The sequence below is a fragment of the Macadamia integrifolia genome, chromosome 6 (assembly GCF_013358625.1).
Source record: "Macadamia integrifolia cultivar HAES 741 chromosome 6, SCU_Mint_v3, whole genome shotgun sequence".
Classification (NCBI taxonomy): Eukaryota; Viridiplantae; Streptophyta; class Magnoliopsida; order Proteales; family Proteaceae; genus Macadamia; species Macadamia integrifolia.
This window is the reverse complement of record NC_056562.1, coordinates 14,664,440-14,689,183: the sequence shown is the minus strand read 5'-3', so window position 1 is coordinate 14,689,183 and position 24,744 is coordinate 14,664,440. Positions and strand designations below refer to the sequence as shown.

Sequence of the window (24,744 nt, the reverse complement as noted above, 5' to 3'; positions counted from 1 at the left end):
AAAAAAAAAAAAAAAAAAAAAAAAAATCCTAATAAAAATCTGAAATTTTGAAATACTATTTTTTCGTTTAAAAACTGTATTTTGACACAAAAATTGAAATTTTCGTTTTTGATACGAAACGACGTTTCTGTTCCAGAAACGATACCAAAAAGGCTCTTATATAGTGATTTCTAAAACCATATGGAGTTTGGTTCAGTCCAATCATTTTGGACCAGTTCAATCAAATTGGTCTTTGGTCTTTTTTTTTTTTTTTTTAAGCCTGTGATTTGGTCTTTCACCCGACCCGGTAAGCGGATTTGCTTTCTAATGTTACGGCTTCGGAATTGTCGACATTTTTCTCACAAAAGTCAAGTATCTGCAGGGGTTCCTAGTTGTTTTTTCGTTTTGCTTTTGGTAAAAAAAAAAAAAAAAAAGAAGAAGAAGAAGAAGAAGAAGAAAGAAAGAAAGAATTCTGAAGTGCGCATGGCCTCTAGCGCTCAACTAATCTATTTTAAAATTTCAAAGTACAGAACAAAGTACAAGATGAACCAATCGAACCCGGTTCTTCTCTGCCACTAAGAGGTTCGCCCGCTGTTCGTATCTGTAAGTGGGATCCATTACAAAGATTTTACCAACCAGTGGATTAGCGAGCGGTCTAGTCCAGATTTAATTCGTATTAAAAAAGGAAAAAGTGGCCAGGATCATTAGAACAATCATATCAGAGTTGGTAATAGGGCCTCGAATGAATAGAAATTTATAGGAAAAAAATAACAAATTAAATGATTGCTGATCAAAGGTTCCGATCTTCTTTAGATTATAGTATCGACACACAGTCGTATAGGTCTCCTGTGACACCGTTAGAAACACGGGGAGGTGGGAATGGGAATGGGAATGGGAGTGGGAATGGGAATTTGAAACAGTGAAGCGGGAAGAGGGGAAGTGGGAGACCTGGTGGGTCCATGTTTGATGCCTTATGTCCACCCAACACGTGGCATACTAACGCGAATATCTTGATTTACGTGAGATTTTCCTTAAGCTACCCCAGTCAAGGCACAGAAGTAGTGTGAACGGTGAACTGTGAATGGATGGAACATGGAAGGGTAGGGAGGCAAGGTGGGACCTGCCTGACGTGCGGAAGGAAGGGAAGTGGAGTCTGGGGTCCATGGTCTTCCCGCCTTGTGAAGTAAGGAATAATCCACGTAACCGGTTTGAAAAGAGCCAGCGTTGGTGGGACCGTAGGACTGGGAAGACACGTGGACGGTTTTCGAGATTTTTTAATTTTACGAAAAATTATTATTAGGTTAAATTGTCCCATTTGAAAATAAGTTGGCAAGATGATCTTGGACTGATAATCATCTCTGACAGATAGCCGGAAAATTATAACTTTTTATTCCGTTTTATTTTTTCCAGTAAAACCTTTTATTCGATTTGTCATTAAAAACGTGGTGGTTGGTCAAGTCGAGATAGGGGTGTCAACCGGTCGGGCCGGTTCGGTTTCGGTCGGGCTTAATCGAGCTTGAAGACTTTCAAAGGCTACACCGTGTCCGCCCATTTAACTAATCGGGCTTAGTTATTGAGGGCATGGTACACTTTATATTCGGTCGGTCGGTCTCGGGCTATAATCGAGCTACCTTAATCGGGCTTTAGTCGAGTCTTAACCGGGCTACGGACATGTTTAATGTTAAACGGGCTTTAACCGGTTTTTAAACGGACCCTCTTTAAAATGTGCTATTATATTCCGGCCCACTCATGCAAGCCCAAAAAAATGACAATAAATCAATAAATGATACCAAATATAACCATTATTTAAAATGTGAACATGTCTTTACTTTTTAGTTTTTATTCTTTAATTTGGGGGGTAAAATAGGTATTCTACAATCATTAAAGGGTCGGGCCAAGTCGGTGCATAATAGGCTAGTCTCGATCAGGCGTTATTCGGTCGGTCTCGGTCGAGCGCCCGACGGTTCAAGTAGCAAAATCGAGACCGACCATTTATAAACGGGCCGGGCTCAAGCCCGACACGTTTAATAAACGGTCCGAGTCGGGCTGGTCTATAAACGGTCGGTCCCGGTCGATTTAACCGGTTCGGGCCACAAATTGACACCCCTAAGTCGAGACATATATTTTCAGAAAATATATATATATATATATATATATTAGTGTGGAATAAAAAATGCTCAAACCGAGTTGGGCACGAAAAAATCGCGTTCCCTCCTCTGCAATGCATTACGCCTATATGGACTAATCTTGGAGATCCATCGATCGCTATGCAGTACGTGTATTTTGACTAATTTTTGAGAAGATGGGAAATTGAAATTTAGATTGTGCATTTATTTATACAATCTCCAATTCTCTCAAGCCATTTAAACAATCTACGAATAAATCTCATTATGTATTAAAGATGTTATTGTGCGGTTTCCATTGGCCTGTGCTCCTGGTGTTTCGAATGCCAAATAACGAGAATTCTTATACCTTCTTTTAGGGAAATTTATAGGCCCACCTTTTGAGTCCATTAATATAAAACTTTTTTTTAGGATAATATTTTCCTTCTCTTTCTTCTCCTTCTTTGAGTGAGAAGGGATTGAAACTATTGTTTATTCACCTGTGGGAAAAAAAAAAAAGATTAATACTAAAGAAAATGAATATCCACATGTGAAAAACTTAGGGTTTTGTTTAGTTATATAGTCTATTGATAGTAAAAGGCCTAATATTAAAAAGGCAAAGGGTTTATGTACGACTATGTACACAATTAGGGGTGAGACAGGGCTGGGTTTTGCTGGGTTTTTTAAAACCCAACCCAAGCCTGTCGGGTTCATGTTTGGGCCCAATCTTGTCAAAGCTGGGTTGGGCTGGGCTGGGTTGACCTAGGCAATTGTTGTTGGTTGATCTATTTTTACCATTCACGTCATATTTATTAAAAAATTATAGAAAAAATGAAATACCAATAGAAGCCTAATGAGCACAATAATGTGTGAAATCTTAGGGATATAAGTGTACATTTTACCCCACTTTGGATAGTACTACTTTTTTTTTTTTGCAGTTTTCAAATTTACAAGAGAAAGTGCTTAAAGTGAACTAAGAACCAATCTAAACTTGAACTAACTTATCCAAAGGAACCCACTCAATAGTACCACATCCTCTCTCCTACAAAATACTGAAGATTATTCTCTCTTCTTGCCACCTCACAAGATATTGAAGATGCTATGCAGAGATTCCTTTATGATTTAGTCAATATTGCAAAATATTAGTTAATATTGTAGGGAATGAATATAATTTGTTAATTTTATAAACAATTTCTCTTTTTCCTCACACAATATCTCAGATAATGAGGATTTTTACCAATATTGAATTTTATTTAATTTTTTTCTTTCCTTAAAGAATACTTGTAGAAGGAATGAGGTAAGACCAAAACCCTATAAAAGCCCCTTCCCCCCTCCTAGGATGATTATTCCCCTTAGTTTATTTTCTTGTTTATTTATTTATTTTTTTTGCCTAGTTTATGCTTAGTTATATTTTCTCTCTCCTTATGTTTTTTCAAGCTTTTATTCAAGTGATTAATGATAATGCAATTCGATTTTTAGTTGTTAGTTTGTTTAATTATTAGTTTACTTTGTTAATTTAGTTAATTTAATTAATGCAATCCATAGTTGTAGCTTTCAAACTTTATAGTTATAAGAAATAATTGGTTCAAGTGACAAGAATCAAGAGTTTTCAAGTTAAAGAGAACAAGTTATTCATCAATAATTCCATTACAATACCATCACTATCACTTCAAATCAATTAAATTGCAATTCAGCTTATACATAATTAAGGTATGACAAAGTTTATTAGTATAATTAAGATTTTTATTTAAATACAAGTAGTAGAATTAGGATTTATATATATATATATATACATATATTTTTTGTGTTCTTATTTATATATGTGCTATAATTGAATGTGATGTCTACAATAGTGTCTCTCCCGAAAATTCGGTCGATGTATTGAGAATTTTTCTTTACTTACTTGCTTTTTATTTCAGTTATTTATTTGTTAGTTTAGCTTTATTATTTGCAGATTTTTTTTTTAGTTGTTATTTTCAGTATTTGTTTTACTTCTCTAATTAAAGTAGTTCAACGTTAGAACTGTTTAATTTAGATGGTGAATGTATAGGTCGTTTTCTTTCGTTTATTTACATGTTCTAGAACCATAATCTAAAATCAACTATCTCTTGTTCACTCTCGTCGTACTTAAAGTAGATAAGATAGAGTAGAGGTGTCAATCCTAAGCTAGCACTGGTAAACCCGACCCAACCCGACTCGCTTAAGGCCTGACTTGAACCGGCCCGTGTAATAAATTTGTCGAGCTTAAGCCCGACCTGTTTATTAAACGGGCATTTACGGTGCAGAGTAGTAGCCCACCGAGCACCCGACCGGCCCGACTCAATTAAGTAGCCCGTTAGAACCGACTCACTTAGCCCGATGGAACCGACCTTGTTTAGAAAAAATGCTTAAATTATAAATACCTATTATACCACTAATACTACAAAAAATGAGTAATGCTTAAATTATAAATACCTTTTATACGAATCTTATCGTCTTAAATTATAAGAAAAATGCCTAAATTCTAAAGCCAATAGTTTAATCTGCTTAAAAAATTATTTTATGGTAGGCCCGTTTAGAATTAAATAGGCCAATAGCCCATTTAAGACACTCTTAAGGTAGCCCGATTAAAGCCCAATACCGACCAATCTGATTACAAACCATACCATGCCCCCCAAACCCACGCTCATTTAATTAAACGGGCATTCACGGTGCAAAGATTTCACACCGTCAGGCCCGGTTAGGCCCGGCTCGATCGATTGACACCCCTAAGATAGAGTGATTAATCTCCTTGTGATTGACCCGTTGGCTACAATATACCGTATTTTTGCGGTAACATATTTTTAAACTCAAACAGAGCCCTAAATTCTAATATAAAATTCATGGTTAAATTTCGGACCAGATTGGGTCAGGCTGATGCCTCAACTCGAGCCCAACCCAATCCCAACCCAGGGTTGGGGTTTTTCAACTCTAACCCGTTCTCAGGGTTAAAAAACTTGGCCTAAGCTCAATTGGGGCTGAGGGTGGGCCAGGATGGGCTTGGATTGTAAGACCAAACTTTCACCCCTATATACATACATTCATTAGATGAGGGTTTAAGATGCATCCTTTTATCCCCATCCTATAATTGTGTGTACATGCACCATGCACAGAACCTCACCTCTAAATAAAACATGCTGACAGGTATCAATTTTGGTACAGCCAATACCAATACACATCCTCGATACCAATATAAATCACCGATACGATCAATCCGATTCTAATATTTAGAACCATGCCAAATGCGCAAAGCGGACTCGTAAAAGGGATTCTAAGTTCCGACGACATCCACGAGTTACACGACACATCCCCGTTAGAAACTAACATAGCTTTGTCCATTTTAGAGAATAGATGGAGAAAGAGAGAGAGAGGTATTCGTACCTCAGAGTCTCAGACATTACAATCTCATTGCTAACGTACGAGGTCTCGGGTCTCCCTCCATTCACCCAAATTCCTTAGTTTCTCTTTACACAGTTGTGATGGGTCCCATGTGGGAGGCTTCCCGGAACGTGGAATTACGAATGCCGTGCAGGCCCAAGCCCATCTGATTGTATTTTTTTTTAATTGATACAAAGCCCATCCAAATGTAAGTACTAAGTGTTTCCAGCTGTCGGATGTTCACAGACGCATTGGAAGCACTTGAGAGATCCAACTCTATGATTGGATGGAGAAGCGTATTTCAATCTCATATAATAGGGAGCGGGAGTCTGGGGGAATCTGGGTCTTAAAATTGGAATGGGAAACTAAATTGGATCCGGTCGATTTTAATCCAATTCTTGCAAGTACTAGTTTTGAATCGGCCATTGTTGGCCTAACCCTAGACATTGGATAGGAGATAGGGAATTGGACGATTGATGATAAGGATTCCACCAAGACCAACTTGGCAAAAAGATTTGAAATAACGCCAAGATTGGAATATTGGTCAATCAAGGGACTATTGATAATGATAGTAGCTGTAATATTTCCTCTTATAAGTTTTATTCCTATTTCCTAAAGAAGCTAGGTCACAATGAAGCAACTTTACCATTGCCATTGTCATTGCCACTGCCACCGTCACCACCACAGCCACCGCCACCGCCACTGCCACCGCCACCGCCACCGCCACCGCCATTCAGCCAGCTGCCACGACCCCAACCTCTCTTAAGGCTTAAACCAAAACCGGACCAGTTAGGACCAGGGGGGCATTTATGTCACGAAGGGATATTGAGCTGAGTCTCATGGTTCAGACGTGCCTGCGACGTTCGCGCCATGTGTCCTCGTTTAAATATAACGGACCCTGCTGCGAAAAAAACGACCCTGACCCTAGTCCAGTTGTTGTCCCAACTCCCAAGTCTCGCCCTTTACTTTACCCTACCCCGCTTTTGAAAACTTAAATCCCAAGTTCCCAACCGCAGGAGTTCGTGATTCACGACGAACAAGTGAACAACTATAGATCTTACTGATAGTTGGATGAGCATCGGATAGATACGGATTCTAATCTGATGGTATATAGAGCGAAGCATCCTGGAAAGGTTTGTTTACATCGTTCTCCAATTTTGACTATTCTACTTCTGTAGTTACTAAAACCAAACCTCTTCGTTTAAGCCGTCATTTTCTGTCTGTGCCAGGAATCCGTTACACACCAGATCAGAAAACAGCTTGGACAGGATAGCAATGGCCGCAACCTTAGGTCAAGCATGGAAGAGTTCTCCCTGCGAGCAACAGAAACGCTTATGGGATATCGCTTCTGCGAATCATCGAAGTCATAATGGGAGAAATTTCATCAAAGTTCCTTCGAAAAAATCGTTGAAACGCTATCAGAAGGTTTTTGCATCGGATTCTACTGGAGAAGATAAGAAGAAGAACGATGAAGCGCTCGAGTTCCAGAAGAGTTTTAAAGATTCTGTTGTTTCCAAGGATTCACAATCACTTCCAAGTAAAAAAATGATTCGCAATCTCTACTCTTCATTTTATAAAAAATTTCATTTCAATAGGCGATAATATCCATCTTATATATTTTTGGGGTTTTGAGTTTGTTTCAGGGCCTCTATCTATCATCGATTTGCCGAATTCGCCTAGTCCTGTCTCTCGCCTTCGGGTCGCTTACCAGGTTCGAAGTTTCCGTTAGTAGATTATTTGTTAATTGTCAACTCATCAATTCATATTCCGAGTTCTCCCTTCCCCAGTTAATACCTTTTCTTTTTTCCTATTTCGTTTTTATGGATTTCAGGGAGTTCAAGGTGCGTTCAGTGAATCGGCGGCTGAAAAGGCGTACCCGGATTGCGAAGCCGTTGCTTGTGAACAATTCGACACTGCTTTCGATGTGATTCCTCTTTCCCCTTTTTTAATATCGTGTTTTGACCTTTTATTATTGATTGAAGTTTTGCCTAAGTTCAACTCTGCAACTAAGATGTCATTCGGTACCAATACATAGATTTGCTTTATGGGAGCGTTGCTGTCAACTTTGATTAGGGTTCATTTGGTTAGAAGTGAAGTGAGCCAAAATGGCCAAAGCTGAAGTAATAGCAACAACTTTAAACCTTTCCCCCACTTCCGACCTAAGGGGGTCTTAGAGATACTAAAGTAGCAAATTTGGAGCATTTGTGTGTCCAAAGTGTATTTCATCCTAAATCTGAATTCTGATAGGAGAATTCAAATCCCATAATAATCAATTAGTTTTTCATCATATCGTAAACGTTAGCAAAAGTAACAAAGTAATACCTATTTAGTTTTTATCATACAAAAAATGTAATATATAATGCATGTTAAGAATCAAATTATTATTTCTAATTTTAGATGAATTTTAGGACAGGTATCTTCACATCTAAATTTTTATCTGATAATAAACTAGATGTGAAAAAAGTATGTAGTTTGTTTTATATTTGATTATCTGGTTCACTGAATGCCGCCCCCAGACCTCGCAGTAGCGGGAGCCTCGTGCATTGGGTTGTTCTTTTTTACTGAAGGCTGCTCCCAGTTCTCTTGAAAGGCTGATTGCTTTCAAAAATCTCTTGGTGCCAACTCACAGAGTCTGTTGATGCTCACCCATTACATTGCCCCTCTCCTTTTATCTCTTAATTGGTTATTTTTTTTGCTTAATTTTTCATTGATTCCGTAACCCAAATCTTCATAATTCATCATTTCACGTCAAATCCTTCAAATATACAAGCTCATTCAGCTCTTTGTTGAAAAACCATCCATACCAGCTGTTTTTATATCCTAAAACTTTATTTCAATCTTAGTCTGGGTCTATTTAAGTTACTTGACTAAACAATAATTCTCCACGCCTCTAAATTCTCCACCTTTCTCTGTAACCACCAACTAGTTTTCTATATAGACACTATTTAAGGCAAATCCTTTGTATATCTGTCCTTGCAGGCTGTTGAAAAGTGGCTTGTTGATAGAGCAGTTTTACCGATTGAGAATTCTCTTGGGGGGAGCATCCACCGAAATTATGATCTCTTACTTAGACACAGGTTACATATTGTTGGGGAAGTATACCTTCCAATCCAACATTGCTTGCTAGCCAATCATGGTGTTAAATTGGAAGATCTAAAACGTGTTCTTAGCCACCCACAAGTATGTTAACCCATTAACTTAGCCAGTTATCTATTCTAAATTTATTTGAACTTCCTGTTAGGATATGTATTCATGACCTTTACTTCTCAGGCTCTTGCTCAATGTGAGAACACGTTAACAAAGTTGGGAATCGTCAGAGAAGCTGTAGATGATACTGCTGGTGCTGCTCAGGTATGGTTGTAAATTTGATAATTCTTTGTTGGTTTGATAATGAATCAGAGTTTGAAGAAACATACTTCATGTCCCTTCTTTCCCCTTCTCACATTTAAAAGATATAGTAAAATAGTTGAATGGTTCAAATTACAATGGGAGGGGTCATCTATCTATGTTTCTAGAGATGGCAATGCTTTGGGTTGGTCAAAATTATGGCTGCTTTGGAAAGCCAGACTATTGTTGAGGTATGGGCATTTGGGGGAAAATTTCAACTCTGTGATGGTCAAGGTTTGGTCTACTAGGTTCTCAACTTGTTGAAAAATATCAGACCCAAACTAGAAAAGAAGTGACATGACCTTTATGTGCCTTTTTAATAAGCTGATTATGTTCATATAGTCAAGGATAGCTTTGACTATAATCAACTCTCGTGTAAAGTTGAAAACTGAGAAAGAGTGAAGATTTTTCTTCATCATAATTTACTTCAGTGCCCTTTGTGTAGTATATTTTTGCCAACAAAGTCCAAGATGCGGGAGCAGTTGCTAGCTCTAAAGCTGCGAGGATCTACGGTTTGAATATTCTAGCTCAAGATATTCAGGTATTTCTGCAGATAACAGAACCCTTACCCTAATCTTAGAGTTAAAGGGATTGAAAATTGCTAATAATGGCCAGCATCTAGGGTTTCTGATATAGAAAACAGTATTCATATTTAGGGCTCAAACTGGAAATTTGAGAACTCCCAAACCTTGATCTGAATCCACTGAAATTCCATATAAGTTCCACTATGGATCAGGTCTATCAGATAAAACCCAGTGAAATATGGATGCCATTGAACCAGGTTAGATTCTGGTTATTTTTATTAGAAACAGAATAAAGGTAATAAATAGGACTTCAAAACAGAGGATAAAGAAGATAATCAATTGATCAGAATGCTTGAGAACAGGACTGAAACAGAAAAACTAACAGAATAGGATGATTCTGATCACAAACACAGTAATAGAATTGAAATGAAAGCATTGCATCATGAAGATCAACTAAAAGTTCTGTATAGAAGGAAATGAAAGAATTCTCTGACCTAAGGAAGCCATCCTACGGAATTTTAACCAAGCATACAATGGATCCACATGGCTCAAAAGAAGAGAAAGTTTATAACTTTATCCATAAAATTCGTGTCCCTTATGGGCTGCTTACAATCTTATATATAGAACTATTAAGATAAGAATCCTACTTGGGATAGTGAAGCCCTATCCAAGTACAGTTCATGACAAAAGCTTAAAAAGCAAATTCATAACACAGCTAGGACTTCTAAACAAAAGCTAGAAGCTGGAAGTACTATAATAGAAACGAAAAATCAAATCCATACTCCTTACTACCAATATTATAGGCCCATCAAAGTAGCCCATTACAAAGAAAACCTTTTAGACCAAAGGCCAAAGATATATATAACTCAGTTGAAGCCTTATATAAACTAAAATGAGCCTATTATTTTTGTGTTTTGCCCTGCATCAATGTGTGTCAAAGTTCTCAGCTTGTTGGTGTCATCTTGGTTCATTCCACTGCTATCTTTTATATAGGATGATTCTGACAACGTTACTCGATTTTTGATGCTTGCAAGAGAGCCCATTATTCCAAAGACTGACAGACCATTCAAAGTAAGTATTTAGAATGGTAATAATACTACTTTGTGTCTGTTTGTGTGTGTGAGCGAGAGAGGACTTCCCTTGCCTTTTAGTTTCGATCCATTGGTCTGTTTTCATCATTACCTGAGTTTGAGAGAAGCTATTATATCTCAGACAAGTATAGTTTTCTCTCTCGAGGAGGGGCCTGGTGTGCTTTCCAGAGCACTTACCGTTTTTTCAATGAGGAATATCAACCTCACAAAGGTACTCTCTTTTTTGTTGTTGAATTGGATTTTTTCCTCATTTTTCTTGGGAGTGGGTATATGGGTCACAAAGTTATTTTTAAAAGTTTATCTATTGTTTTTCATTTTCACCAGATTGAGAGTCGCCCGTTGCGTAAACAGCCCTTGCGTGTACCTAGTGACGGCATTAATGGATGTACAACGTAATTACTGATACCCCTCAACTTCCATTGCTTTTCCAAATGCATGAATTCCATTTCTGCTCTGAGTTCAAAGATTTGAATAATCTAATGATAGTTGTAAGACTATCCAAAGCAAAGAGGTAGAACCCCTTTGAAAACAACTCTTAGTGGAATTTTGAACTTTTCATGCAGGTACTTTGACTATCTTTTCTATCTGGATTTTGAAGTATCAATGGCAGACCAAAGGTCTCAAAATGCCCTTGGGCATCTTAAGGTATTTTTTCCTTGTTAAATTGCATTTAAGATTCATTGGTATTGATTTTGATTAGAAGCATCTAAAGTTTTACTTTCTTGGCAGGAGTTTGCTACATTCCTACGAGTTCTAGGGAGCTATCCTGCTGATACTAGCTTGACATGAATGTCCTTAAACCTGTAAGAATTTACAATCTAGACAATTATGTCGGTTGGATTTTGGGCAGATTGTTATTTGTGCACTTAAAATGAATGAAAAGCAGTTTTGTTTTGTATAACCGAATCGTAGCCTTATGACTATGAATGAGATTTAGCCTTATGATGTGGATGAGAGTTTTGTAATCTCAAATAGCTAAGAGAGGTTGGGCTTATCGAACACCGGAAGATAGAATTACAATTATGTTTTTGCATATTAATTTTGGAGGTCGTTAAAGCTGTCTATTGTTAGTTCTTCTGCACTTCTGCTGATATCTGTTAATCTTTTTTATTCCCCTTCTTTCTAACCATTTATATGGACCACAACCGAGGAGTTTGGATTTCCAAGTATGTCAGGTCGTGGGATTGACTCTATTTTGAAGTGTGCAGGTAATATGGAGTTCAGCTTTATTTGAATCTCACAAGATCTGTGGACACACTGATATTGACATTGCGTCGGTAACACTGATACATGGCTCGGACACAAGCGTCTGTTGTAATCCAGAACTGGGCACAGGATAATAAATCATTTATATATTCAATTTATTTTTTGAATATCTACAAAATAGACAAAGTAGAATATTCCAACTATTCGCTTAATGGTTAAAGAAGCCCTTGCTTTACATTTGAAGCTTAGATTTTTAAGCACTTTTTGGCATCGTCCAATTCAAGGACACTGATCCAAGCTAAGCCTCAGATTATTAAGCACTTATTTTGAGGAGTCCATGTTACATTTTTTTTTTCCCCCTTTTTTCTTTTGGGATTGTTGAGTTGTGATGTTACTTTAGGCAGGTTGTTCAACTCAGAAATACTTAACTAGTCACCTACCCAACCCTTTATACCTCTTGTTTGCCCAGACCACAGTATAGAGTTTCGCAACAATAATGTAAGGTGAGTTACAATTGGTTTGTTGATCATGGCTGCTCAATGGACCATGACAAACAGCATTTAGGGTGTGTTTGATTGGCAAAAAGAAGAAACAAAATTGAATAAAAAAGAAAGAAATAATTGGTTTAATCATTGTTTTTGTCTTATTATGTTTTTTCCTTTTCTTTTGTATCCGTTTCTTGCCAACTAAACACATCTGAATGCTTTTAGTGCGACAAATTTTGGTTTTTCAGCGTAACCGCAAGTGGCAACTCTATTCTTTTGTTTCTCGGATTAGGATCGGGCATCTCTGTTGTGTCTGTCGTTTGTTTGCTCATACTATTGCCTAGAAATCTCTTTGTTATGCAAACATGATAACTATTTTCACTCTCTCCCGCATGGTTAGGCCAGTAGCAGAAGTTGGATTGCTGACTTTGTGTGGTGGTTGTGCTTCAATGAATCTGATCTTTGCTGTTAAAGAAAGGTTTCTCAGAATGATACCAGAGGACCTTTTTCATGAAAATTTTTGCTACCAAACAAATCACATTTGCATGCAAGGGCCTAAAATACATACATCCCTTACAATTGATGGATTTCAATAGTCTTGGCCCTTGCTCTTATTTCCTATCTGAGATGTTGCATCATTTTATATATACTATTAGGGAAAAAGAACCCTATCAGTCTGGCTCACGAAACGTTGAGACACATGCAGGTGCAAAAAGATGCACTGCCCCCTATGTGCCCTTTGAATAAACTTCCATTTATGCTCTCATTGGCCTATGTGTCTAGCATTTCCTGCACTAGATCAGTAATGTTCCATCGAACACAAGAAAGCTTTCAATATGTTCTCTTTCCTGTTAAAGTATGTACTTCAGATTATATTATCATGAAAGGTTTTGTGTATGGTCATGTTTATACACACTGCCGTTGCTCCAACAGTCAAATGTGTGTGTGCCAGAGAGAGAGAGAGGTGTAACCAATTCTGCCCCCTATTGGACGAAACGAAGCGCTCACACAATGTGCACAAAACCACACCCTGATGTACTTGCCATGGTGGGCTATACTGGTTTTCGGTTAGATAGGTTATCACTTATAGCATCATCCATCTCTTCAGCATTTACATTCAAGGATCAAGTTTTATAACCTTGCTTTTTTTCCGTCTAAATATGCTTCGTTTCCATTAATATTTTTATTGAAAAATAATGGTGCAGTTTGTGTTGCCTCCCCCCCTCTCTCTCTCCACTCCCTGACATGGCATCCCCTCCTGTGCTCCCATTGCTTGGCGTGAGAGATTTCATTCCAAGACATGACCAACTGTACCAGCTGACACCTGTACAATAAACTTCACTAATACTAACGATCCTCATCTACTGGGGTCAGCCAAATGTACCTAGATCTGCCACATGGCATGACCAGATAGACTTATAGACCCCATGGTGTCTTGTACATCAAAGTCTTCAATCCAATTAGTTTTCAAATAGCAAAACAAGGCATTGAAGAATCCAAGTCTACCAAGAGTGCATGGACTAATGGAGAGGTGCTCAGACATAAATAGGAGGGTACAATTTTATGGGAGTGTATACCATCGGAAAATTCAACAATCGACCACAACATTCCACAAATATCCAATCATCAAAATTGCAACATCACTCTTCATCTCTTCTACATGGCAAAATAAGCAAGTGAAATACAAGTTGTCATGATTAAAGGATAGCTGATAAATAACACCCGTCTCTTAGCTTACTCATCTGCTTAACCATTCGCGGATTTCATCTTCCAAGAGTGAGAGATTGCAAACAACACTGAGGCTTCTGACTTCTCTACTAAGGTGCAAATATTCTCTGAGGGCCGCCATGATTAGAGAAGAGCTGCATGATAACCAAAGCTACATCGCCCTCAATAATCAACTTGAGCCACCTGAACGAGGCATTTATCTCCAGGCTAGTGATGATAGGGCGTCTCAAGTTTACAGTGATGAAATCTGCAAGCCAGATGGATACCATGATAATGCTACCCTGATGATATCAAAAAGCTCCACCAATCCCTGCTGGGCCATTATTACCCATCGAGCACACCATCACAGTTGACCAAATCCGTTCTAAATCAAACAGAGGGGACTCCTCGAGGAGGCTACCAATATAGTCAATTCAGATCCACAGAAAACCTTCAAAGCCATGGCCCATCTAGCCCCTCTTAATAATCTCAATAGTCTCTCTAAGAGATCACACCTAACATTCTAATTTTCTTTAATTTCAATATGAACCAAATAGTCACTAATCAAATAAATTGTCACATAAATTTTCCCCACTTGCCCTGCATATCAAACATGGGAAAAATAAAGCTTTTCCTCACCGTCTGTCACCTCCAGCATGTGTTCACCTTTTCATGGCTAATCTCTCAATCTAATGCTTTGTACTAAGGAGGAGCCAGGGTTTCTTCATATCAACTTACAAGCATCCTTTTACAACATGTCTAAGGATAGTGAAAATAAAGATGGATGTAGAAGAATAAAAGCCATTACCAATAAAAGACCAAATCCACCTATATCTGGTTCATTAAAAAGGAGAAGAAAACATTATCAGGAAAAATTCACTAAGTTGGTGACCTCTTGATACTCACAATCCCTCATCTATCTCCTAAACCAAAATCCAAAATCAAACCAACGACCATAGGGAACAAACATTTACTAATAGTATATGTGAAGATTTTCACTAGAATCTCATTATTTTCAAACCCCATACTTTGATTCACAGATTCACAAGAGGACGTGCTTCATTTCAGAACTATCCCCAAAAAAGATATCATATTGAGTTCTAAACACACTAATTTCTTATGAATTCAATCACTACTATTAAAAAAAATAAAATAAAATAAAAATACAACCAATACTAAAAACACTACTCAGGGCTAATATTTTAGTTCATAGCTTTTTGAACATAGTGAACCCATTAGCCAGTAACATAAATCAGGAGTATCAAACAAATTATGGAAATATTTACTACTAACAGAAAAAGCATTTGAAAAAAATGACATAAGAATACCAGTTATAATATGCAATAAAAACAAAAAAAACAAAAACAAAAAAACAAAAAAAACAAAAAAGACTAAAAAACAAAAAAACAAAAACAAAAACTAGTCAATAATTTACATGAGAAGACTAACAACCATGACAGGGATAACTAATAGAGATTTATGAGAATTCCAGACACTGCAACTGATATAAAATTCATTAGCTCCAGAACAAAATAAAGTCCCCCCACAAAATTTATATACTTCAAACACTGCAAGATGTACCAAATATATCACATAGAAAAGATTGATAAGGTATAAACCATACAAGAATTAAAAGCACATTTTTTTGAAAAAAAATTAGATGCCCATTTGATTGGAAATAAGAGTATCGACTAAAGGATAAAAGCTATGCTTTTACATCATCGACATGGGCATCAAACACGGAGATGATAACCCGTAGTTGAGACGACAAATTCTAAGCCACTAAGAACTACGGGGTCTAAATTCCATAAAAACAGATCTACAGAAAAGATCGAGAATATCCATTTTACATTAATCACAATGAATCCCATGAGCCTTCAAAACAAAGAGCATGCTGAAAACAAGTATTTTGTTTGAAATACAAAACAGAAAGAACTCATGGGGAAAAAATCTCAGATAAACTGATGATACTAACAGTATAGTTACCACCTTCAGCAGCCCTTCATTTAAACCACCCTCGGCGGTGCATCAACATTTTACATGGCATCTACCATCATTCTTGAGTCTCCACCAGACCTGTAAACATAAACAAGCATGCTGACGAATGTTCATACACAAAAGAGCAAAGCGTAACAAAAGTCAAAATTCAAAGCCATCTCAGGTAGACCACCAGGATGATATATTAAGGACATGAAAGTCATAAGGCTCATATGCAATTACAAGACAACCCATCAATAGGTAACTTTCAATTGTCACCTAGGCAAGCACCAACACAACCAAGTTTCCCAATGATTCAATTGGTAATTTTAATGAAATTCACCATTTTTTGTTGAAAACTAAAGGAAAGCAATAGAGGTTAAGCTTGTGTTATCAGAGCCCTTGGTGACCTCGTCAAATGGTGAATCTGTTCCACCGGTATTGAACCAAACATATACTTATGGGCCAAAACATGCGACTTACATGAACAGGGTGGCAGGGCCAACATTTCCAGACACCAACATCAGAAACAAATACAGGGGGAAGGAAGTTAAAATTACAAAAGAAAAAAGGGAGATACACATTTAAATACAAAGAGGGCATATATTAGGGATGTATACGGGCTGGGTTAAGGCAGGCCCAGCCCAGTCATGCTTTCATATGTGAGGCTTGGGCCGGGCTCATGCTGGTCCACCTTCTGATAATATTTACAGGCATGTCGTATTTTTCTCGTTAAGAAAAGAAATTACAAGTCAAATAAGAATTGAAATCATGACAGCTTAGATGAATTCATAACTTATAGCCTACCCATCTTTCCAAAAATGATTTTTTGAGTCAGACATGTAATCGATAAAAAGACAACACCTTGGGGTTATCCTATGCTTGGGAGAAGTTAAATACCATAATATAGGGTATGGAAAAAGGTTATATGCACAGCTGCGCATGTGCATGGCCCTCATTAAATACAGTGAAATAGGCATAAATGCCCATCTGAACTATAACCAAAACACCCCCATCCCCCTCTAAAACAGGGTAGGTGGGAGGAGTCTCCCATGAATCCCTTCCCCAAAAGATATATATGTATAATATGTATAAGTAGAAGGATTTGGGTCTCGAGAAAGAGGCCCAACTCTGACTAGTCTTAAAACAAATCAAAACAATACATGGTGTATAGAGGAATAAGGGGAAGACTTATAATAGAAAATAACTACTCGTGTATATTGGACATAGCACTGTATATAGTTCAGAACCGAGCAAGTCAGGCCATCTGGCTAGGTTAATATCAACCCAGCTTTAATTACTATCAGGCTAGGGCTGGTTTGGCCCTTTTGGGGGCCCAATTTTCATCCCTATGGTGTACCCTTTCAGATGGCTCCTAATGAATTGATCCATCAACCCTTTACTTGCCATCCAAAGCATATTATACCAGATGGTTAAAACTTTCAGATTAGATCAACCCCTGCAAAGGGATATACTGTAAGTGGGAAGACTGAGTGGTGGGTCCCACTTTGCAGGAAAAGTTTGCGATTATGCAGTTCGTAAACCCCTTTCATCATCAACCTGAAGATAATTAGATTTCCTCAAAGAACAAAGTTCCCTCAGCATTGCAGAGACATACAAGAGAATACCTGAAACCTTCAAGCAAAACTGTTTCTGCAACAATAAAATCAAGATGCGTTGTCTCTCACAGGTGCCATATCTTCTATGCCTTGTGGTAAAATATCTTCTATGCCACCCGCAGGTACCGTATCTTCAATGCTTCCCGCAGGTACCGTATCTTCAATGCTTCCCGCAGGTACCGTATCTTCAATGCTTCCCGCAGGTACCATACCTCCTACGCCTTGTGGTGCCACATCTTCTATGAGTTGTGGGGCCCTATCTTCCATGCCTTCTGGTGCCACATCTTCTATGAGTTGTGGTGCCCTATCTTCTATGCCTTGTGCTGCCATATCCTCTATGCCTTGTGCTGCCATATCCTCTATGCCTTGAGGTGCCCTGTCTTCTATGTCTTGTGGTGGCACATCTTCTGTGCCTTGTGGTGCCATATCCTCTATGCCTTGCAATTCCACATCTTCCATGCTTTGTGGTGCCATATCCTCCTCTATGCCTTGTGATTCCATGTCTTCCATGCCTTGTGATTCCACGTCTTCCATGCCTTTTGGTGCCATATCTTCTATGCCTTGCGGTACCACATCTTCTATTAGTGGTGCCATATCCATATCCTCCATGCCTTGTGATTCCACATCTTCCATGCCTTGCGGTGCCACATCTTCTATGAGTAGTGGTGCCATATCCATATCCTCCATGCCTTGTGATTCCACATCTTCCATGACTTGTGGTACCATATCTTCTATGCCTTGTGGTGCCACATCTTCTCTGCCTTGTGGTGCCACATCTTCTATGCCTTGTGATTCCACATATTCTATGAGTTGTGTTCCAGCAAAGGATGAAGCCTTAGTTAATGTTGATGGCCAATGCGTCAGCCTGTAGCTGACATGCATTGGTCCAAAAATGCTGAATTTCCCTGCACTACTGAGAGCTACCTCTGCATCAGTATGCCTCTTGAAGACCACCCTAGCACAGTTAGTTGTCTTCAGCACTTCTGTTTCTGATTCCTTCAAAGGTCCAAAGTATCTAAATAATATATTCAGATTCTTTTCTGAAGGAATAGAATCTGCATCAGACTCCGAGAAGCTCAATATTAGTGCTGCTGGTGAATTGTAGTCCTTGGATTTTGCATCCACATTGCCCACTGGAATTTCAACTGGCTGTTCGGCATTGTCATCAGGATTATGCTGCACGATGTCCAATGCAGGACTGGACTGATGAGAATTATCAACTCCATTGATTAGCATAACCGTCTTTTTCCTAGGCCTTCCCCTTTTCTTCCGGGATTTTTCCAATGGTTGTTCTTCGGGACCAATTTGGACAATCCTGTCAGTCCAGTAAGAGTCTTGCATATCCTCAAAACTATACGATTCAGCAGAGTCCATGTTAGAGTTGGGTAATTTTTTCTTTTTACCACCCTCTTTCTCTGAAGACATTTTGTGCTTCCAAGAACTTGTGCGATCAAGGCATACAAAATTTCTGAATTCAGAGAAGAAACTAATTATGGTAGTCAGAAAACTATAACCTTTCATTGGGTCACGTGCAGCCAAGCAAAGTTGCGACAACATCTCTTCTGGGGACGAGTGCTCTGTTGGAAGGACTATCTTTCTCCTTCGTTCAGGAGTTCTTGGAGATACAGCATCACCGTCGCTCGTAGAATTTTCTCTGTTCTGATCCAACTTAACTGCACCTTTACGGAGCCTTTCACTGCTACACTTAAGGATTGGAGGGGATCCAGTCAGTTGGCTTGCAACTCTACAGATGGATTCACCAACTTTGAAAGATCGCTTGGGCTGAGCAGAGTCAGCATCAGCAGCTCCTGATAAGGAAATACTTCTTTTCCTATTTTGAGTCGCTGAATCATCCGGAATGGAATCACCAGCTTTACGTTTTCCTGATGATGATGAAACTGGCTTCCAGTCAACAGACTCATTTCCATCATCGGATGAAAAAGCCTTTTTCCCAGCCATCAACTCTGACAAGCTTCTTTCCTTTTTGTTAGGATGTACACCGGCATCTGAGGAGTGTTTACGCTTACGAAAAGAGCCTTCACGACTTTTTAATTTAACTTTTCCAGAAAGTACTTGACCTTCATTCTTATATATAGCTGCAGAGTCATCAACGACCTCTTTTGAATTCTTTCTTTCTTCCAAGATTAAGCTGTCAGCTTCATTCTCCACCAAACCGCCACACAACTGGAATTTTGGCAAACAAGAGTATCCCCTTGAACGATAGACAGCCAACAGTTGCACCTGAGCTATGACAAGTTCCAGCCTATCAACTCCACCATATGGAAACAGTGCTAATGTCCTGATATACTCAACAAGCATCTCCGGTTCAAAAGAACTTACACTGAAGGATTTATCCACGCCCTCTCTCCTACTTGATTCTTTCCGGATCCCAGGGTTCCCAATCATTTGGGATCCATTCTTTGCATGGACTTCTTCAGATGTGCAGAAGCAGGCCAGCCCCAGCGCTACTCGTCTCGTAATTTCATCCAATGCACAATCGACTGCTTTACGTAATGACTCCAGATTAGCCTGCTTCTCCATCTGTGAGAAATGAGTTCTAAAAGGCTTTAGCTGTGATGCTTCATTCCAAGCAAATGTTCGATCCCCAAAATATGCAACCAAAAAGCTGTCCTTCTTTCGATATTTCATTGCCTGTTCTGATGCATCTGAAGGATCAAATATCTGCCCGGGCCACCAGGGATGACTCTTCACCTTACCCCAGACTAGATCAGAAGCAGAAAAATCACCTTCTTCCGTTGGCAGGCCATAAAAAACACAATTATCATTTACAGATGCAGTTCCAGGATTCAAAGTAGTTGTAACCAGTTCTGACATTTCTATCATCTCGTTTACATGTGGATCAACCCCACTGACATTTTCTGTTAAGTTCTCATCTAAGCAGTCAGACACAGAATATATATCATCATCTTCTCTCTCTTTGACACCGGATCCTTCATCTTCCTTCACAACCTCTCCTACATTCCTCTGGTCTCCATCACTGGTTAGATGAGTGACATCATCACCCGTCTCTTTAGCCTCAGTTCCTTCACCCTCCCTCAAAGCATCATTGAGGATCATCTGGTTCCCATCCATAACCTCCGTCCCTTCATCTTTCCAGAAAATCTCATCACCAGCCTTCAGGTTTCCCTCTGTGCCCAGACAAGCAACTCCATCCCCCACCTCTCTAACCTCAGTTCTTTCATCTTCACAGTCCACCTTATCAGCAGTCGTCATGTCTGCATCCTTGTCCAGATGTGTGACATCGTCTGCCATCTCCTTAACCCCAGTTCCTTCATCCTCTTTCAAAACATTATCAGCAGGATTCTGGTTTCCGTCTCTGTCCCGGCATGTAACATCATCTAGCATCTCTTTAACCCTACTCCCTTCCTCCTCGAAAACCTCATCAACAGCCTTCAGGTTTCCACCAGTGCCCAGACAGGTAACACCATCCCCCACCCCTCTAACCTCAGTTCTTTCATCTTCACAGTCCACCTTCTCAGCAGTCGTCATGTCTGCGTCCTTGTCCAGATGTGTGACATCGTCTGCCATCTCCTTAACCCCAGTTCCTTCATCGTCTTTCAAAACATTATCAGCAGGTTTATGGTTTCCGTCTCCGTCCCGGCAGGTAACATCATCTAGCATCTCTTTAACCCTACTTCCTTCCTCCTTGAAAACCTCATCAACAGCCTTCAGGTTTCCATCTGTGCCCAGACAGGCAACTCCATCCCCCACCTCTCTAACCTCAGTTCTTTCATCTTCACAGTCCACCTTATCAGCAGTCGTCATGTCTGCATCCTTGTCCAGATGTGTGACATCGTCTGCCATCTCCTTAACCTCAGTTCCTTCATCCTCTTTCAAAACATTATCAGCAGGATTCTGGTTTCCGTCTCTGTCCCGGCAGGTAACATCATCTAGCATCTCTTTAACCCCATTTCCTTCCTCCTCAAAAACCTCATCAACAGCCTTCAGGTTTCCATCTGTGCCCAGACAGGAAACACTATCCCCCACCTCTCTAACCTCAGTTCTTTCATCTTCACAGTCCACCTTATCAGCAGTCGTCATGTTTGCGTCCTTGTCCAGATGTGTGACATCGTCCGCCATCTCCTTAGCCCCAGTTCCTTCATCCTCTTTCAAAACATCATCAGCAGTATTCTGGTTTCCATCTCCGTCCCGGCAGGTAACATCATCTAGCATCTCTTTAACCCCACTTCCTTCCTGCTCAAAAACCTCATCAACAGCCTTCAGGTTTCCATCTGTGCCCAGACAGGCAACACTATCCCCCACCTCTCTAACCTCAGTTCTTTCATCTTCACAGTCCACCTTATCAGCAGTCGTCATGTCTGCATCCTTGTCCACATGTGTGACATCGTCTGCCATCTCCTTAACCCCCATTCCTTCTTCCTCTTTCAAAACATGATCAGCAGTATTCTGGTTACCGTCTCCATCACGGCAGGTAACATCATCTAGCATCTCTTTAACCCCACTTCCTTCCTCCTCAAAAACTTCATCAACAGTGTTCTGGTTTCCATCTTCCCCAGGATAATTAACTTTGTCGCACATCTCTTTAGCAACAATCCCCCCATCTTCTTTCAAAACCTCATGTACAGTCTTCTGGCTTCCATCAGCACCAGGATGAGTAGCATCAGCCTCGATCTCTTTTACCTCCGTTTGTTCATCTTCATTCAAAACCTCCTCTAGAACCTTCTTTTCCACATCTGTGCAAGGACAGCTACCAAAATCTACAACTGAACTAATAGCATCAGGATCACTGGCAATAGGCTGAGATTGAGATTCAGACGGATTTTCATCCAGCTTGTGGCACCCACCTACTGCAACTGTTTCAACGTCAAAGCCCATGGATTGGTTATCCACTGGAGAAGCACCCAGCTCAGGAGAAGGCGAGCCCATCCTTCGGTCCTCAGGATGATAACCAAAAGTGCCTGCAATTTGAGCACCTGCATCCTGATTCTGGTCCTGCACTGCAGCTTTGGATTCATCAATGGCCTCGGTAGCCAGCGTTGTATCACCTGTAACAGCAGCCCCATGGTCTGCATTTGCCATAGTGAGATGTAAATCCATCCTCTGATCCGTAACTACAGGATTAGAAGGTGTTTCAGCTATTTGGGCAACTAGCTCTTGTATCCCATTTTGAGAAGGATTTACATCGCTGTTACCTGAGCATAAAGTGGTATTACAAACGCAATTTGAAATAGAACCAAGACTTACAGAAGGCTCCGTATCTCTAACACCATCAGGTTCGGTGCTTCCCCCAACTCCCTCAACCTCCACGCCTTGGAGAAAAGAACTTACAGAATGATCCGAAACTCTGACACCATCAGGTTCGGTGCTTCCCCCCACCCCCTCAACCTCCACGCCTTGATTTTCATCTGGAAAATATGGCTTCTCATCCAAATCCATCGGCTCCGTTACATCTGCTTTGGAATTCAAAACCTCAGTATTTTCCAATTCAAAAGCTTTCTCCCCGGAAGCAACGTGGATTTCCTCAAAAGTCAACTCGGTGGTCGCCATAGAGCTCTCCGCCTCGGTAATTTCAACCCTGTCTTTCAGTTCTTCGGCATCAGAAGCACCAAGTTTCAGCGTTAGCGCCACATCGGGATGATCTCCTGATTTCCCATCACCAACCGCATCTATTAATTCCTTGGTCTCTCTCTCTGAATCTTTTTTTATCAAACCAACATCAGCAGATTCTTCTTCTTCCGAACTTCCCCGGACCCCAAAAGCACCCATGCTGCCGTCACAGACATCAGAACCCTGAGCAAATGTTTCTAGCAAATTCCGTCCTTCGCCAGATACCCCAGCCTCGGCTGTTCCTCCTTCGCGGTTGGTACCATTGGAAGGGACCTGATCGTCCAAGACCTGCTCCCCTAGGTTTTCATCTACAGACAGTGTGACAGAAACCGTAGATTCTGTAACCCTTACCACAGAAACATCCTCCTCGGCGAGGGGAAAGGCTTCGGAGTTCAAGTCGAGACCCTCAGAGGCGGCCCCGTTCGTGGAGCCAGAAGACATGGTAAAACCCTAAGATCAAGGAAATGAAGAAAGAGAAGCAAACAATTCTATTTCAAAATCTCAATTTGCTAAAACCAGAAGTCCAAGAGATATAAAAACCTTGATTCACAAAGATTAGAGGAAGAAAGTACCTGGTTTCTATGAACGCTGGCTCTGCTTCTCAGAATGACTCCATGATGTAGTCTTGGAGGTTCTTGATTTTTGGTTTTGAAGAGAGAGGGAAACAGAGAGAGAGAGAGAGAGAGAGAGAGAGAGAGAAAGAGAGAGAAGTGGCGTTGAAATTTTGATGGTTTAACTACTAAAGTTTCTTTCGAGTTAAAAGGTTCAACTGATTTAGCTAAATTCGATGATTGTGGTTTTGATCAAAAATCCCAAAAAGACAGCCACTCTTGCGGTCTTGCCGTCTTGTTCTATTGCGAATGTGCCGATGTATGGGTGACACCGGCGGGTCCGGTGGGTTCTGGGCAGGCTTTTTAAAACACAGGAATTTATGGCTGAATCGGTCCCTGTCTATTCTAAACACCGGCGGGTCCGGTGGGTTCTGGGCAGGGTTTTAAAACACAGGAATTTATGGCTGAATCGGTCCCTGTCTATTCTTATTCAGATCATGGATGGCAATTAGCCGAAATCATTCCCAAAAATCTTAGAAACGGCCACTTGATCTGAAAATCCACGAAGAAATCATAATCGGTCCAAGCCAATTGATCTAATTCATCGCTTTAGACAATCGGGCCACGTTGGTCAGGGCATAGACTTTTTTTTTTTGTCGGATCAATCAATAAGCCATTCATAATCGGGCTCTAGGTAAAGGGCCTCTTGACTTATCAGCCTATTGATCGTCATTAAATGGATTATAATTACCAATGAGGTTGGCAACCTAGTGGTGAAATACCTTCAATTCATCATCGCTTGAGTCGGCTGATTGTGGATTTAAGTTTTGACATATCCACTATCGCTTATTGGTCCTGTGAAAACACTGCTTACCTTGCACTAAGGATGTCGAATTATTATTTGATCACACTGCTTGAGCTTGACATGATTAGTAATCGATTGGACTATTCTCAAGATTCAGCACGTGGGTCACCATTTGACACACCCAATTGCACACGATTCAAGGTATCAATTGTTTCAGTTGATATGTATCGTTATCATCGGTACACGATACCGAACCATAGCAGTGGTATCGATCCAAAGATGGTAAACTGGTAAAAACACAAAGGTAGAGAAGTCCATAACCAGTG

The 24,744-nt window shown here is 39.9% G+C and overlaps 2 protein-coding genes across 6 annotated transcripts; one reads left to right on the top strand and one right to left on the bottom strand.

The window, feature by feature from the left end:
• Positions 1-6,496: 6,496 nt before the first annotated feature.
• Positions 6,497-11,924, top strand: LOC122082664 (arogenate dehydratase 2-like). 3 transcript variants are annotated; one of them, XM_042650369.1, is made up of 13 exons: positions 6,587-6,610; positions 6,707-7,014; positions 7,121-7,188; positions 7,309-7,401; positions 8,457-8,657; positions 8,748-8,828; positions 9,310-9,405; positions 10,382-10,459; positions 10,601-10,690; positions 10,804-10,871; positions 11,043-11,124; positions 11,209-11,282; positions 11,688-11,924. In XM_042650369.1, the coding sequence occupies exons 2-12, from the start codon at positions 6,753-6,755 to the stop codon at positions 11,266-11,268; spliced, it is 1,179 nt and encodes a 392-aa protein (XP_042506303.1). In that variant the 5' UTR covers positions 6,587-6,610; positions 6,707-6,752; the 3' UTR covers positions 11,269-11,282; positions 11,688-11,924. The 3 variants fall into 3 exon arrangements, with proteins under 3 accessions (XP_042506304.1, XP_042506303.1, XP_042506302.1); XM_042650368.1 differs by having other exon boundaries at positions 11,681-11,924; XM_042650370.1 differs by lacking the exon at positions 9,310-9,405 and having other exon boundaries at positions 6,497-6,610; positions 11,681-11,924.
• A 1,784-nt stretch (positions 11,925-13,708) lies between these two features.
• LOC122082662 lies at positions 13,709-23,937 on the bottom strand. Of its 3 annotated transcripts, none has more exons than XR_006141378.1 (4): positions 23,635-23,937; positions 17,483-23,512; positions 15,867-15,953; positions 13,709-14,145 (listed from the first exon to the last, which is right to left on the bottom strand). XR_006141378.1 is itself a non-coding variant. In XM_042650363.1 (3 exons), the coding sequence occupies exon 2, from the start codon at positions 23,501-23,503 to the stop codon at positions 17,522-17,524; it is 5,982 nt and encodes a 1,993-aa protein (XP_042506297.1). In that variant the 5' UTR covers positions 23,504-23,512; positions 23,635-23,937; the 3' UTR covers positions 15,653-15,953; positions 17,483-17,521. The 3 variants fall into 3 exon arrangements, 1 of the variants encoding a protein (XP_042506297.1); XR_006141377.1 differs by lacking the exon at positions 13,709-14,145 and adding an exon at positions 14,152-14,711; XM_042650363.1 differs by lacking the exon at positions 13,709-14,145 and having other exon boundaries at positions 15,653-15,953.
• Positions 23,938-24,744: the final 807 nt, after the last annotated feature.